Source organism: Passer domesticus, chromosome 3, assembly GCF_036417665.1.
Source record: "Passer domesticus isolate bPasDom1 chromosome 3, bPasDom1.hap1, whole genome shotgun sequence".
Taxonomy (NCBI): Eukaryota; Metazoa; Chordata; class Aves; order Passeriformes; family Passeridae; genus Passer; species Passer domesticus.
Window position 1 is genome coordinate 46,454,687 of NC_087476.1, and position 16,555 is coordinate 46,471,241.

The 16,555-nt window shown below is 38.6% G+C and overlaps 1 protein-coding gene across 1 annotated transcript in view; it reads left to right on the forward strand.

Annotated features, from left to right (window-relative positions):
* Positions 1–16,555, forward strand: part of SLC16A10 (solute carrier family 16 member 10) — a 65,666-nt gene extending 49,111 nt beyond the window's left edge. The window contains exons 4-6 of the mRNA XM_064412956.1: positions 8,398–8,541; positions 10,013–10,241; positions 11,428–16,555. Of these exons, the coding sequence (XP_064269026.1) occupies positions 8,398–8,541; positions 10,013–10,241; positions 11,428–11,663 (609 nt within the window). The 3' untranslated portion in view covers positions 11,664–16,555. The remainder of the gene's footprint in view (positions 1–8,397; positions 8,542–10,012; positions 10,242–11,427) is intronic.

Here is a 16,555-nt window from a genome sequence, read left to right on the forward strand (position 1 = left end):
ATCTATTTTGCCTATTAAGAAAAATTGACATTTTCCACTTGTAAACTGCTCCTTCCCCAGGCTTTGGGTCGTTAGGAAGAATTATACTGGAAAAATATAAAGGGAGTATAGAAACCACCTAAGATTATTCAGGCAGATCTGAGCTGCTGTATTGGGATAAGCCATGGTAGTCAGGATGAATCTCACTGCAGTGTTTGATGTCCTGCCCAGCAAGGCCCTAATCATCATCCATAACATTTCTTACAGGTATTTCTGTAGCTCTTCAAGCCTCCCCTGAGGGGAGAACACGCTGATGTTGTGTTCCCTAAATATTGTTAGATATGACATCTCTAAATTACATCTCCTCATTTGAGAAATGAGTGTTTTAGTTTTTGCCCTTGTCCTCAGACAGTGGCAGTGGCTCTGTGTCTCTGCAGTGGGAGACTTGCCCAAGGAGCCATAGTAGAAAGGATTTACCTTGCAGTATGTGAAGCTGTTCAAGTTTTGCATTGTGTGTAAAGTCCTGATCCTACACCTCTCTCCTCCCTTTAATTCTTACGCCCCTGGATTCCACAGTGAAGAGAAGTGGAAGCCCAGAGATAAATGTTTTCCTCTGTGTCTGAGGGCAGAGCATGGTGAAGAGTCTGTTCAATACTCTAAGGACTCTAGTAACTAAAAATCTCTAAACTTTCATGTACAAAGTCTGCATATCCATGGTAAAGTGCATACACATAACACATCTTGTAAGGCAATAACACATCAGTTCTTGTAAGGTAAGTACTGTCTGTTTTTTGAACCACCTGTATTACGTTATAAATTTGCTACCTTTAGAATGTTGTGTAAAATAATGCTGAATATCCAGTGGGTATGTCTGGATTTTTTAAAATTCCAACTGGAAAAAAACAGCCTCCATCACTCCATTCACTTGCTTTTGTGGGCTGCTGTTCAAGAAAACTTTTCATTTCTTCAGATCTCCTAAGTCAGTCATTTGTCTGAAGTCTACCACATCTTTTATTTCCCAGAATCTGCTGTTAGTCTTGTAATGGTAGGAAAGTATCTTTTAAATTATGTCCAGTACTAACCATAACTGTGTCAAACAGATTTCTCTATACTGTAGGTATTCTAAAAAAGCTAAAACTAGGTATAGCTGTCAGTTTTAGCACTATTAGCTTTCTCATCCACTTAATATATCATATTTCTTTCTCCAATGGAAGACTAACAAGACACTTTTGTAAGGGTTTTGTAAAGGTCTGGTGTAATTATTGAGCAGATATTTCTGAGACCCAAAATCTTCAGTGGCTCTCTGTGCTTGACTTGCTTTTCTAATCTTTGCATTTATCTCCCTTCAGATATCAACATCTGCTGCAGTTTGACTGCCCAGGTTAGTGAAATTTTCCCCCTTTATCCCACTTCTATTTTCCTATTTCTGTCATTATCCTGTGCACCCATTTCTTTTCCAGTATTCCTTAATATTGACCTGGAAGTATTTATTCTTGGTTAGATCATCCAATTTGGACATTGGGGGTGGTGGTGGGAAAAGAAATAAATTATTTCCTACTTTATACTTGTAATTGCTATTGAAAGCATATTTTAGATATGTTTGTCAAATAAGTACTGAAGACAAATAATATAGGTACAGAAAGAACAGAAACAAACAAGAATAGACCAAAGGTTTTCTGGTTTTTTTTAAGAACTCAAAGTAAATGATGCTCAGGTGCAAACTGTGTGGTGACCTTGAAAGATAAGAGCAAGGCAGTCTTCCTCAGTATCTGTCTCTAACAGCACACTACTTCATGTACTCTGGCGTAGTACAAACTATTCTGATAGCAGATGGAGTGTATAATTCAAAGTCAGAGTAAATTGCAGAGTGTGTTATCCTTTTTTTTTTTTTTTGTCATTTTAATGGTAAACTCAAAATTCTGTCTTTGGACACTTGAAACATCTTGACTTGAACTGAACTCTGAAGCTCTTGGTGTGCCCAGAAGGCTGAGATCACAGCTGGTTTTGCCCTGCTGTCCTCATACAAAGTAACAAACACTCATTGGCAAATTGCTTCTCTCATATACAGACCACCTTTTGTGTCGAGTTCCTGCTCCAGGAAGAGCTGTATGGAAAACCTCTTCACTTTTTAAGTCCTATTCAGACTTGTGAATATCTCACCATGTGTTTTTGAGTCTTCTGTTGAGGAGATCTCAGAACCCAGCTCTTTCTATTTGATTGTAGTAATCGTCAAGCTCTGAGCTATTTTCCAGGTTATTTTCTGATGATTGGGTTAAATTTTTCATTACTACTGAGTGGAATATTTCCTAGAAAAGGGAAAAGTGGTTTTGGATTGCTCTATGAAGGTAAAAAAAGGGAACATAAATGTCTGTATCCTGAGTAAGGACTGTATCTCTGTACAGGGAGGAGATATTATCATTGTCATCTTTTCCTTAGGATTTAAATGAAAATTTGACTACTTGATTCAATTTCTCAAGGCCCTGATCCAGTAGATACTTGGCAGTGTATTTAGGACTGTCTTGAAGAATTGAGACAATTAAGAGCTTTCTTCTGTTCCTCAGTAGAATCAGTCAAGTGCTTCACCCAGCTTTGTGAAAGCTCAGGGGATTATGGCTGTGTCCACAAGCAGATCTCTGATACTGAAGTGCTGTGGATGCCCTGGGAATTCTGTGGTGCTTGAACAGAGGTTTGAGAATCTGTTTATATTTTACTTGCCTAGGTCCTATGGTTTAAGAAGTCTAGTTTTGAGACATGTGACATGAGTAGCACAGATGCTGTTGTTGAGCAAGGATGTTAACCTCTCTTAGGACATGACAGCAGCATTGTGAAGGATTTGTACAGGATATCCTAATCCATTGCTTTAATATTCCACAGTTTCTTAATGGTAGCATATCATATCATGTGCTTGGTTTTAATTGCATACGTTGTAAACTGGTAGCATTTTATTACATTAGTAAAGGCCACAAGGATTTGTGTGCTGGGGAGGTTTCTCATGGACAGGAGTGCTGGGGTATGGTCCTTGAACTTTTATTTGAAACATCAGCCTCGTTACATGGTTGAGACAATAGGCAGATGAGATTAGAGAAATTAGGGTGGGTTGTTTGTTTTGCTTTTCCCCCCACAAATCTGTGTTGGTCCTTAGTTTGTGATGTTACCTGTTAGATGTTTTAAAATTGTTCTGCTGTTATTCTGGAAATTCAAATTAATGTGATTGACCTGATTGACCTGTAACTCTCTAGGATGTTCTGATAGTAGCTGGTTTTGGACATAGTTGAGTTTTGAGAGTAAAGTAGGCCCTGGAAACACTGCTTTAGGCTACAAGAAATGCCACAAGAAACGGCTGGAACTGAGATTGTAAAACATGGATTGCAGTCACAAATAGGAATAATTTAAAATAATGTTTTAAAGGGTTTTATCTTATAATTTAACTCTCATCCGGTGTTATGTTGTGTACATGACACTTCGTTTCTTATGGATCCCTGACTTTATTCTGCGTCCTTGTGCTCAGTCACTGTGAGCTTCCAAAGATGAGTGTGTGCCTTATCTGTTTTGCTGCTGCAGCCCAAGCCACACCAAGCCACTGGTTTCCTTCACATGCTCTTTAGGATAACACTAACAGCTCTGAGATTTTTTTTAAAAAAATATTACTGTTTAGGGCATATGGCTTCAGGACTAGCTGTTTTTTTCAAAAAAAATTTCCTCAAAATTATTTTAACTGTGTAATTGTCAGCCTTGAGTGTTTTTGAATTTTTAATGCTTAGGGTTTTTATGTTAAATAGGCTTAACAGTTAACCTGTTAACTGTTGTGTTCAGTTTTACTTCAGAAATTCAGATTATGCTTGTTCTGAATCTTCATTATGTATGAATTATTGTGTTTAATCTACTTTTTTCAGAGGAATAAGAGAAAAGTTTGCTGTTGGTATATAATGATTCACCTTGTTTATTTAATTTTTTCTTGTTCTTGGCATAATTTAAATTGAAGAGGTAAAAAGAAGTATTACCACTGTTGGGGCAAGTGTGGAAGCAGGAATTTCTTTAAGATGTGTATATACATATTTGTCATGTGAAGACACTTAGCTAAAGTCATATTTCATAGAAATTATCTCAGGATATTGGCAATCCCTTAAAAATTGATCCAGGTTAGGTATTAGTAATGCTATTTCTGTCTCTTAACATGAAGATCATCTTTTCTGTACAAGTGCAGGAGTTGCTGGCTTGTTTTGCTGGATGTTTTTGCTTATCAGTGAAGTGAAAGTTTCTTTGGTGGAGTCTGGGCTAGAAATGTTATTGCCTTAAATGATCTTCCTGGCACCCAGTATCATATAAAGCTCGCTGGCAACCAAGTTTCTTTTTCTGTTTCTCATCCTCCTTACCCCCCATTTTTGTGGTGAGTCCATATGTTGGAGGATAAACAGTGACTTATCCAGAGTTAATTTATGCTCTGCTTCTTAGCACTTTCTGAAACTTCCAGTCATCCAGGACAGCTCACTGCAAAGAAAGAGATCACCAGTCCTGGCTGGTGATTTTTGATTTTGATTGATCAGCATTGATCCAGCTGATGTGATCGCCAGGGTGCCACCTGGACTTCATGTGGCTCCTTCTCTCTGGCTGGAGATAACTAAATTGCATAGAAAGTGGGAAAGTTGTGCACAGTCTGTACTTATAGACATTCCTGGAAATGGTTTATGGGGTTTCAGGGCTTTTGGTGTTGATTCCACCCTACAATCCATACTGGCTTCTCAACCTCATTCCTGCGCTTGCACCGTTCCGTTATGCTTATCTCCAGGAGCCAGAACAAGGACGTTTGTCCTGGAAAAGTGCTGCCCTACCTTTGTATGGCCCCCTTCTCCAGCCACACACTGTTCTTTTTCACAGTATGTTATTGCCAACAATCCTTGGCTGTTATTACCAGCAATCCTTGGTTGGCTCCACAGCTATCTGGCTATCAGTGTTTCAGACATGCACATGAGCCCCCTTATCTTCTAGGCTTCTACACTCCCTCAGCTCTTTCAGAAAACTTAATTTGGAGCAGTTAATAATATTTCGAGTATACAAATGGTACCAGCAGTACTCCCTAAGCATTTCCTTTTATCCTTATGCTTGTTTACAGTGAAAGTGTCAGACAGCAGGACTAGCACCAGTTATTTAAGAAAAAGGTGGTTTTAATGTGCTCAGAGTTTCCTAGGTTTTCTGCTGCTGTTGGCCATCTCTTTTGGTCAGAGAGACTATTGCATTTAGCATACAAAAGCTTTGCTTGATTGGGAATCCCCAAAATGGAATATATATGGGAAGAAAGTGGTTGACAGAATTATTTATTACTAGTTCATAACCACTTCTTTCAGATTCAGGTTCTTTGTGTTTGGAAAAAAAGGACCTACAGCTTTGCTCAGATTCATGTCTTTGATTCACTGTGTGAATGTAGCTGAAATGCATGTGCAGTGAAGGGGAGGGCTTAGAAAAACCTGGGTCTTGGCTGGTTGGAGAGAGGTCAACCAGAACTGTGTATCAGAAAGCATTCCAGCCACTGCCAAGAGGCTGATATGTCTTCTAGTCTCATTCTAACAGCAGTGAGAATTTGGACAAGATCTGTGTCTGTCACCCTGATAGTAGAGAGCACAGGTACAAAGGAGAATGCTGATGCCAGGGATGCATTCAGTTCTGATCTTCGCTGTCTATATATCTTTATTTGGAAAACTGGATTATACAAGGATAAATTACATTTCTAAATAATGAAGAAACCATGCTACTCTGGACTGTAATTTTGCCTGAGCTAACCAGGTCTTGTCTCCATTTGGAAAAATCAGACCTGCAATTCAGCCTGCACACAGCCCTGAGTGAAGAAGCTGCTACATTACTGAGAACAGGCACAACACACATTGAAATGCTTTGGGCTTTGTGTGGCTGGGTCCCTGTTTGGCTGCTGTAGACAATGCCTGAAGAGTTGTATAATTGCAGCCTGTATAGTTCTGCAGTGAGGAGAGCATGAATGCCATGGGAGTATTCACAAGTAATTGCTCATTGTGAGGTTTTTGAGTAGTTCTAACAGCTAAAAAGCTGTGGAAATCTGAATCTTGCTTGAGCTACTTCATAAGTATATTTGACCTAGAGTTACAGTACTGAATTAGTCCTGAAACACTGTATTTTCAGACAGTTAATACTGCTGCTGCTTACTTAGTGACTGTGTCACTGGAGATTGAATATGCTGTTTAGGATCTGAGCATCAGCTCTGAGAGATCAGGCCAGGTTGCTCAGGACTTTGGTCCTGAAAAACCTCTGAGGAAGGAGACTGAACAAGCTCTCTGGACAGCCTATGCCACTGCCTTCCCAAGGAAAAGATTTCTTCTTATATCTAGTTGGAAGCTAGCTTTCTTTGAAATTATTGTATACTTAAGAGTAGTGGAAGCAAAAAACAAAAAACAACCAACAAAAAAACCCCAACCAAACAAAAACAAAACAAAAAAACCCCAAACCAACAACTAATTTAGATATTTTAAATTTGGGATGAGTAGTGCTTGTTTTCTTGCTTAAGGAGTTAACCAAATCAGTATTTTCCCTCCTTGATGGAAGAGTGGCAGCATTTCACCCCCTGTGCTGCTTTGAGAAATCCAGTGACTCAGTTGCAGGTGCAGGGTTAATGGTTATCTAGATACAGAGCTTTATCTTGCCGCTTGAAAAGCCTCCAGGGAGTGGATGGATCAGGCCTGCTAATTAAACAAGATAGAGGCTGCAGAAACCTGGAAGTGGAACAGGTGACAAAACTTGCAGAGAACACCTTGGCTGCTCTTGCCAGCTGGGCCAGCAGGTGTTGACAAGCACATAAAGGTAGGGGTGGGAAAACTGTCAGCTTTTCCTTTTCTCACCTTTGGCAGAAAGGGAGTAAGTAGAACAGCTTATCTTTTTTGTTTAAATGTCATTTCAGATGAAAAATTTCATCAGATTCTGTTCCCAAATGTGTCTTACAAAGCAAAAAACTGAAAGAGCAAGCACCTGTCTTCAATTTAAGTTAGAAGTTTTTCTTTAAAACTAGAATAAACCTCCTTGTTTTTTTCTTTCTTACAAAATCAGTTATATTGGACAAATTAATATTAGATTTAATAGGCTTTCTGTGACAGGTAAAAAAACTCCCAACAGATTTTGCACTTAAGAAAATTGCTCTTACTCAGCAAGTCCTATTTTCTTGTTGGAAAAAACAGCTCTGCTTGTATAGTAGCCTTCTGGCCAGGAAAGAATTGACACTATTTTGCTCTAGAAGTATTTACTGAAGTGGAGAGTTTTCATCTTATAGATGAGGAATTAAGGGTTCTCTGGTTTGAAGTGATATCAGCCTGTGCTTTCCTTGTCCCTCAAATGTTCTTACTACATCTTTACTGAAAAGCAGTTTCTTCTGTTTAGTCTTTTACATCTCTGAACTTTCACTTGTTTTTACTTGTTTACTTTTCTTGTTCGAAACTACTTATGAACATGGAGATTGCAGGACTGTGCAAATGATTTCTACATCAAGTGCCCATTGTGGCATATTTGGTATTGCCAAGCACATTCCAAAAAGCGATAGTGAAAAAAATCTCTTGTGGGAAATCTTATGGTCTTTGGGGATGATTAAAAATAAAACCATAACCAAAAACCAAAAAAATCACAGCAAAAACCACAGATAAAAACACTGTGGATGTAGAGAGAATATAGAAAAGAATCCAAATCCATCAAGCCAGTCTGGTGAGATATATATTTTTTTATTATTTATTTATTTATTTATTTTTTTTACTATGATTTGAAAAGTTGGACTTGCTGGCACTGATAGTTCATCCTGTTGTGGTCGACGGTCAGTTGTTTTAGTTCTTCAGGCTGCAGTGGCTGATAAATCATTCTTCCAGTCTGCCCTGTTCCTTGCTGCTGAAGCTGCTCCCTCTCGTGGGAGTGCTTGCTGTTGTGTTTGGCACTGCCCTGGCTTCTGCCCTGCTTCCTCCTTGCCCCTGGACATCTTGGATGTTGGGATGAGACCTGGAGGGCCTCTCCTACCTGCACTGTCTTGTCTCCAGCTCTCGGCTTCTTGCTCCTGCCCAGAACTGTGTTGCAAGCTTGGTAGCCCATGTGGCTTTTGTCTTACTTTGAATCTATCATTAGTGAGTTGAGAGTGGTTGGAGAGAACACTTCTCAGTTATCTTATTTTTTTCTTCTTAATTAGACAGAGCCTTCCTGTTTTCCTGATTTAAATTTATTAGTTGTGGATAAAGCAGCAACACATTTCAGATTGTTTTTATTGTGTTGCACTAAATATTGCATTTTAAAATCTGTAAAAGAAGAGTGAGATGACCATTTGTAGCTGAACTTGTAAGTGATTGACAGATTACTTCTACTTGACTCAGGTTTTCCAAGGTCTATGTTTTTAATTCTAAAGCAAATTTACTTTCTCTTTTTAAACAGATGAATCATGTAAAAGAGAAGTTTGGTGACAGTGTGCCAGAAGAAGTGCTTCTGCTATGTCTGGGCATTACTTCAGGAGTTGGCAGATTGATCTTTGGCAGAGTGGCAGATTATATTCCTGGTGCAAAAAAAATCTATCTACAGGTATGTGTTTATTGTTTCTATATTCCTTCTAAACTGGAGATTCCGAAGGATTTGGTTTTGGGAACTATTTATAAATAAGCAGAATTAACTGATTGGTGATTCAAATTTGAGAAGTTTCAGAACTCTAGGAAACTCAGTCTATGGCTTTTGATACTAGGAGCCTTTGGTGCAAAGTTTATGAATCTCTGATTTTTGTTTTTAGTACTAAGAAAATGTCTGTTTCCTGCTGGCTGTTTTCAGCTGGGAATGAAAGAAATTACTGTTCATTAGCATGTGAGTGAGAACCTTTGGGGATTCTCTAGATTCTGCTTTCTCTGTTTTATCCCAGATTATGATTTCATAATGGTTTTCCCCAGGTAGGGGAGAAATTAAGCCGTGTTTCTCTAGTAAAGATTTTGGATCTCTTGATCTTTGGCAGGCACTAATTTGGTGTCAGATATGTTCTGTGCACAGTACACAGGGGTATGGCCATGGCAATACAAGTGGTGCATAGCTGAGGAGACTCTGCAGAAAGAGTCCTGGCTCCCAGAAATGCTGAAGCTTGGAGAGAAAGGAGGATATACATTTCTTTCCCTCCACACCTATAAATGATTTTTTTTTTTTTTTTGAGAAACTAGCAGTTGTTAGTGTGGGATTTTGGAAAAGCTTTAATTTACTTTCATATTGGCAATTGCGAGGTCTCTTAAAACGAATAGCAAGGGAGGCATCTAGTGGGGGCTCTCTGCACTGCATTACGGAAATCAAAAATTCTTAGGAAAGAATTACTATTCTGCTGGAGTATTTGTTGTCAAGGATAAATTTAGGTTCCTTGGTGTTTTATTGCAGTTAGGTGGAACCTTGGTTTCCAGTACTTACATATGGATGGTGCACAGGCAAAACTGTTACCGCTTTTATTTTCTTTTTAATTCTGCCTCATTTTGCTGAAAGACAGTTTTATTCCTTTAATCCAAAACAAATAAATAATCTAAAATTATATTAGAAAATCTTTGTAAGTATGCATGACATCAGGATAGTTTTTTAATGGAAATATTAAATATTTTCACTTCTCTTGAATATAAGCACCCTGAAATAATCACTCATAATACCAATATTTTTACTTATAACAGTGAGGAGTCTAATTACAGTGTTCTAGCTATCTTAAACTTTTAATATTTCTGTGACTTATTTGTCAAAAAATATTAGTGCATGACAAATGACCTTACACAATCACTGTAGGATAGTGGATTACAATTGCATTCTCAAAGCTTGTGAAATAGGTGGTGGAATTTCTTTGCCTGTCATGAGTGATATGTTTGTTTTATCTTAATATGTAACTTCTGACGGTGGTAATCCATGGAGACTGATTATTTTAAAGTAAATACAGGCAGGCAGTCTAATTCACTGCAAATGCAAGGAGTTTCATCTGGTCCCTTACGATTTGTGAATTTGATGCAATGCATTTTTATAACTTTTTTTCCTTGTTCATTTTTAGGTGGCCTCATTCTTTTTTATTGGGCTGATGTCTATGATGATTCCACTGTGCAATGTCTTTGGAGCTCTCGTTGCTGTCTGTCTCTTCATGGGCCTGTTTGACGGGTGCTTCATTTGCATTATGGCTCCCATTGCCTTCGAGCTCGTTGGGGATCAGGATGTCTCCCAGGCCATCGGATTTCTGCTTGGACTCATGTCCGTGCCCATGACAGTTGGTCCACCCATTGCAGGTGAGTGCAGGCAGGGTTTGTAGCTGTAAATGTGTTTCTATGTTTGCATGACTTTTTGGCCGTGTTTCCCATTCCTGCATCATGTGCAGAGTTTTGACATCAGAGGTTTTATCTGTGTATGCTTGAGAAGACAAAGGAAATTTACCTGCTGCTCGTGGGTTACTAATTTACTGCACTCTTCAAAGTTTGCTCAGTCTTCTTGATTGTTATGCAAACATTCCTCAAAAGAAAGATAGATGGGTTTCCAGTTGGATTTAGGACCTGACATCTTCCAGTTTGTACAAGTGACAGCCCATTGGTTGCTTGTGCTACAGAGGGCCTCCAAATTAAAATCTGAAAATGAACTGGATTCCAAAATTTGCTCATATTAAGACCATTGTGAGGCTAAAGGCTCCAGTCACTTTAATTGCTCCTCATAAGTAGAAATGCTGGCTTTATTCATCCTTTGGTAGGAGACTGACAAAGTACAGGTTTTGAAGATGAAAACTTGGAAGTTCTTGGGATGTAGAAATGAAGCTGTATTCCTCACCACTGATGATTTTCAGTGTAATTTACCTTGAGGTTTGGTATGTGAAAGGTACTGCATAAGAAATAATTGAACTATGCAGCCTTGTAAAGAACAAAATTTTAATGCCAGAGCAGCACAGACTTGGTGCTTCCAACTATCACAGCTATTAATATTTAAATAGAATTTGACTAATGGGAGGAATTTGGAGAGAGCAATTAGAGTGAATTATTGGGAGACAATAATTATCTTCTTAGTAAGAGGCCACAAGGAATGCAATATCTGGAGTATATCTAGAATTAGAAGAATGGGCATATTGATCAAAGGTAGCTGTTTCCAAAAGGAGGGAGAATTTCTCTAAGTCACGGCAAGATACAGGTGCTGGAGAAGCTCAAATGAGCAACTTTCAAATAGGAAAGATGGTGCATGTTTTTAGTGGATGGCAATTAAGCAATTTTCAATTGGTTGAGGGGTGACCTACTGAGCTCTTCATTACTGCTCCAAGTCAGTTCTGGAATACCTTTCTACCTCCAGGTTCACCTCTGTTTGGCCATCAGTTGTAAGGTCCTAGTGGCTGTAATCTGTGCCAGCTCTTGGGTGTCTGAACCTGAAGCCACGCCCTGTTTTCTGTGGATTCCTGAGGCCCCTTTATTTATGAGTGGTCACTTTCTGCCTTCCCAGGTCTGCTGCGGGATAAGCTGGGCAAATACGACGTGGCATTTTACCTGGCTGGAGTCCCTCCCCTCATCGGAGGAGTGATTTTGTCTTTCATCCCCTGGATCCACGAGCGGCAGAAGTTGAAAGAGAAAGCAAAACCTGTTGATGGAGAAACTACTGAGAAAATGCTGGAAAATGAAAGCACTTTGGTGTCAGACACGACAGAAAAGCCAGTCAAAGAACTGGATTCTGGCTTTTGATGTTTTTTCTTTTCCCTATACCATCCTGACCTCCTCCTACTGAAACCAGATTTCTCCTTCTTGGCTGAAGATACTGAAGTCTTGAACTATTGCAAAACTGCTACAAGAATCTTTTATACCGTTGAACTTTTTTGACAAGTCTTTGAGTTTGATTTCAAGCCACATTTTCAAGGTATTTGAAGTTTTGTAGCTTTAGTGTGTACGTGCGTAGTGATTCTGTGTGTGAAGAGAATATTTTTCTAATCCATCAGAACTGATTTCTGGAAATGTGAAAGCTGTTTTTCCTTCACTGACCCAGGATTCTTCGATGATGTCTATGATCCATCCTCTGCAGGCACGCCCCTGGGTGTTTATACTGGATAATGTAGTAGCTCTTACGACTGATCTGTTTTTTTGAAGTTTATCATGCTGTTTACAGTCTTCTGTAATTCTCTATCCTGAACACAAATATGCATCTTTTTGCTGAAATGATTGTTTCATTAGAAAGCTAAATTATTATACAACTGTTGAAACACTCACTTGTGTTTGCATTCACCTTTCACAGTAGCCCAAAGAACACTAAGGATGGCATTTTTGATGGGCTCAGGTTTTGAATATTTTCAAACCAAGCTCCAAGTGCAAACACGTTCAGAAGTTAAGCTGCTGAATAATAGATTTTTTTATTGTTGTTATTATTATTATTATTTGGTGAAGGCAATACCCTTAAGATGTATGTTTATAAATCTCTTTTCAGCCAAACCTCAGAGTAGTGGATAGTTTTGAAACTGTACTAATTCTTTGGAGCAGTATTGTGAATTAGACTAAATTTCAAATTATTCTGTTGTGCTTCTTAGGATTTCTTATTTTGTTGTTCATAAAACCAAGACAGCTTTAAAGGATACATTCTAAGTGCAATACCAAGTTGTTTTTAATGAGCTATTAAAATAATACATGAGCTATTAAAACAACATTCAGCAATTAAAGATTTTTGCACTAAGTGAACATGCAGGTTTAATACAGGTCTTTATAGCTGTGCTCAACTGCCTCTAGATTATATGGCTCCATATTTTTTCAAATATAAAGAAATGTCTTTGCATGTCCTATTTCTTACTTAACACCCTAAACAAATGGCCCCATTGGTTATGTATTCTTAAGTATTATGCACTGCTTGTCAAGCAAGTAACCTCTTTTTCTGAAAAATGCTTCAAAGCATAATACTTGGAGATGAAAGCACTGCTTTTCAGTTTATCATAAAGCACTTCTAAGCACACTGCTTATCCATGGATATGGCTCAGCAGTCACTGGAATACTTAATCACTTTTTTATTTCAGGTCCATTTAATACCAATAATTTTGTTGCCTCACTTTAAACTGTAATAGCAAAGAGTAAACTAAATGTGATCTGGGCAAAATGTGTACTCAAGTGCTTTTTTAAATTAGTAACTGTTCTTTACATAGACCATGGAGGCATACTGTTTGGATTTTGATTTTTTTTGTGATAGCCTTTATTATCTTTTTTATTTTCTTTCTTCTTTTTCCAGTGTTGTAGTAAATTGCTCAAAAAACCCATCTAAAACAGCAATACTATTGCATTTAATGTTTACATCTAGCAACTGACAGAAGTTCTTTAAATATAATCATGCAAAGCATTCTAAGTATTGTAGACCAAAGCTCAGGCATTTTTTATATTGCAGAATTTCAGTACCTACTTTGCATGAGTGAGGTCTAAAAGAATTGAATGTTAAAATGTTAGAGAGATGTGTGGAGGCACTTGGAGGTGGTGGGGGGAAGCCAATCTGGAAAACCAAGATCCCTTCAAGTTCACTGGGACTTGTGCTTTGGCACATTGTAAGTGCTTCTAAAAATGTCACTGAAATATGCATAATAGTATTAATTAAAATTACTGCCTTCATTACAAAAGTGATGCTGACAGCCAATGCTGCTCTTGTCTGGAGTGTTCCTGTAGAACGTGATATTCAGTATTATTTTCCATTTGGGCAAAGCAGAAAGTGGTGTTGGCTAAGTGTGGCAAAAGACTCTTGTTTCCTGTTATGAAAAATTAGTGTTCATCATAGATCTTGCATTTCATGTGTTTTTTAGCCCTGAGTTTTATACCAAAAACAAAGCTGCTGCTTTTTTTTAAAATCACTGGTGCAATTTGAAAGGATTGTGACCAGGTATCTTGGTGTAATTATGGCATCTTTCCAACTTGCTGCTCTGCATCTCTAAATTATCTGGGAGAGTATACGAAATAATTGTTGTAAAGATTTATAAATGGTATGGAAATGGTATATCAATAGTGTGGATTAATTATTGCCATTCTGTTTAAAAAAAAAATCCAAACTCTCATATTTACATAAAATTTATAAAAATCCCCAAACCAACAAAACAAAAAACCTGCAGAAATCATGACCTCTGTGAGGAGGGAGCAATGACTAATTGTTTAGGAGTGACTCCTATGGCAGAACCAGCTAGTGAGTGGATGTTGGATGAGAAGGAAGCAGAGTTTGGGGGGAAGGAAGCTCTGCTGGTGTGATGGCGTCGGAATAACAAACCCATTTCTGATGCAGTGCCTGTTTTGCAACAGTGCTAAAATTGGAAAGGCTTTTCAGAGAAGATAAAGTAAATTACTGTTTACGAACTCTATTAGCATCTTTTCTGTTAGTTTGTATCTGTGGGGGAAATGTCCAGTAGCACGTGCTCTTTTCTGGACAAAAGCATAAGGTGTTTATGTCCTAAAGCCAGGTAAGATGAAAAACAAGCTCAGATTGTTTGTGCTGAGGCTGACCAACCACTGAGAAACTTATTGAGAGAGATACTAGATTCTGTATGCCCTGAGGTTTTAAAAATGAGGTTAGATGACTCTATTTTAAGAAAACCCAACAATTAAATCCCCAACCAAACTAAAACATGAAAAACCCTACACAAATAGCAACTATTTAGTAAATGTATTTAAAAAAAAATATTTCATATTGTAGAACTGGAGAAAAGGACTGAATATTCAATTTTATTTTAACTGCATAAATGCAAATAAGATTTTGTAACAATTTATTTTTAGGTGTGAAAACCTGTTCATGGGAAACCTGCTGAAATCTTATTTGATGACCCAAATCATGCAAGCTTGATTCTGGTTGGGGAAAGATTCTAAAATTGAAATAGTAGCTTAATTCAAGAAGACCCTTAAATCACTCTGATCCATCCCTCTCTTGAGAACAGTTCATAGAATACTTTCTGTAGACATTATTCTTGTATCCTGTAAACAAAGTAATCATCTTTTCATTGAAAGTTCTCAGGGTAAATCTTCAGAAGAAAATGAGTTGAAACATGTTCATTTAAAATGGCAGTGTGAAATTTCCAGTCCTATGTGATGCTGTCATTTAATACATTGGATCTTGAAACCAATACTAAGTTTGAGCAAGGTTTTATTGGTTTCATACTTTTTCAGTAGGTATGAGATCCTTTTAATCTAAAGAAAACTGTTCAGCAAAGAGTCTGAAATAATGGAAGCCCTTTGGGTTCTTAATTACATCTCAGCTATGTATCAGGATCCAATGTGTAACTAATAAAGTATTGTTGGATTTGTCCTGGCCACCTTTGAAGACCTGTACAAATCTCAGACCCAGACTTCAAATTATAACTTAGTTAGAAATTCTTGCATCCAGGTCTTTGTTCAGCATTAGCATTTAAATTATTTTTCTAATTTGATTTCCAGTGACAATTTATTGGCCCTGAAAATTACCCCCATGAGTCAAAGATGCTGTAGCTGTTCTGTGGCCTTTCTTCAGGGTGTATTTGGCACCAGATGAGGTAGACAACTGACTCTGTTCTCCTTAGGCCCTTCATGCACCATGTGTGGGCACGTAATTCCCCACTCCCTGCAGAGACACTGGAATGTCAAGCTGATGCCCACCACATTGGAAATGGGTGGTACTTTCCAGCCTTCCCTGGATGAAGCCTTTGAGCAGGCACAGCCTGGCAGAGCAGGCAGGTGTTGGAGAGGTGAGAGGCAGCTCTCAGGGTACCAGATGAGTGCTGTGATCACAGTTCGTGGTGGGAAAAAGGGACACTGCCATGTTAAAGCAGAAGTGCCCTGCTCAGTTCCTTGCCTCGGGCAGTGCATGCCAAAGGGACAGGAGGTGCTTCCTTGCAGCCCCAAAGGGTCTGTGTCAGGCTGGGAATCAGTGCTACGATCCTTCAGGCCATCCATTCGGCTCGGTTTACACAGCTGGGCTCTCTCTGTGCTGGCACGGGGCAGTTCCCAGCCTTGCTGCTTGCACAGGGGCTCAGCCGAGCCCTCTGAGCAGGGAGCAGAGGAGATGCCCGGTCTGGGGCCCAGATTCCCCTTTGGAGAGCTGGAAGTGTTACAGAAGTCAGAATGCACCCCCTGCTATTAAGAGTGTGTGTGTGTATCTGTAAATACAACGTATTTTGACCAGGGCATGCACAAACAGTCTGCATCTCACTAGAGGATGTTCTGAAAAGTGAGAGATGGCTGGGGAAAAAGCGATGCCTTTCTTTGCGTGCCTCTCTGTTGACAAGCACAGCACCAGTGGAGTTCCAGCCAGCCAGTGAGTTTCTAGTCATGTAAGCTTTGGCATATGTGCAGTATGCCTTCTAGTCTATATATATCTTGTGTCAACAGTTGTAATGCTTTGGAAGTCCATATGCTAAGATTAGAGTGATTTTGTACTAAAATGTTTGCTAATATCGACAACACCGACATGTTTAAGTATCTTTATAGACATCATATTTTGTTTTTGTTGTTAAAGGGTACACGTTTTGCTAGCCTTAACTCCAGTCTTTCAAGTTCTGCTTTGCTGGAAGGGTAAGAAATGAATGTTTAATGTTTTTTGTGGTGCTAAAGTAACTGTGATCAGTCTCAAATTATTCAGAATAAATATGGTAGTTCGTAAA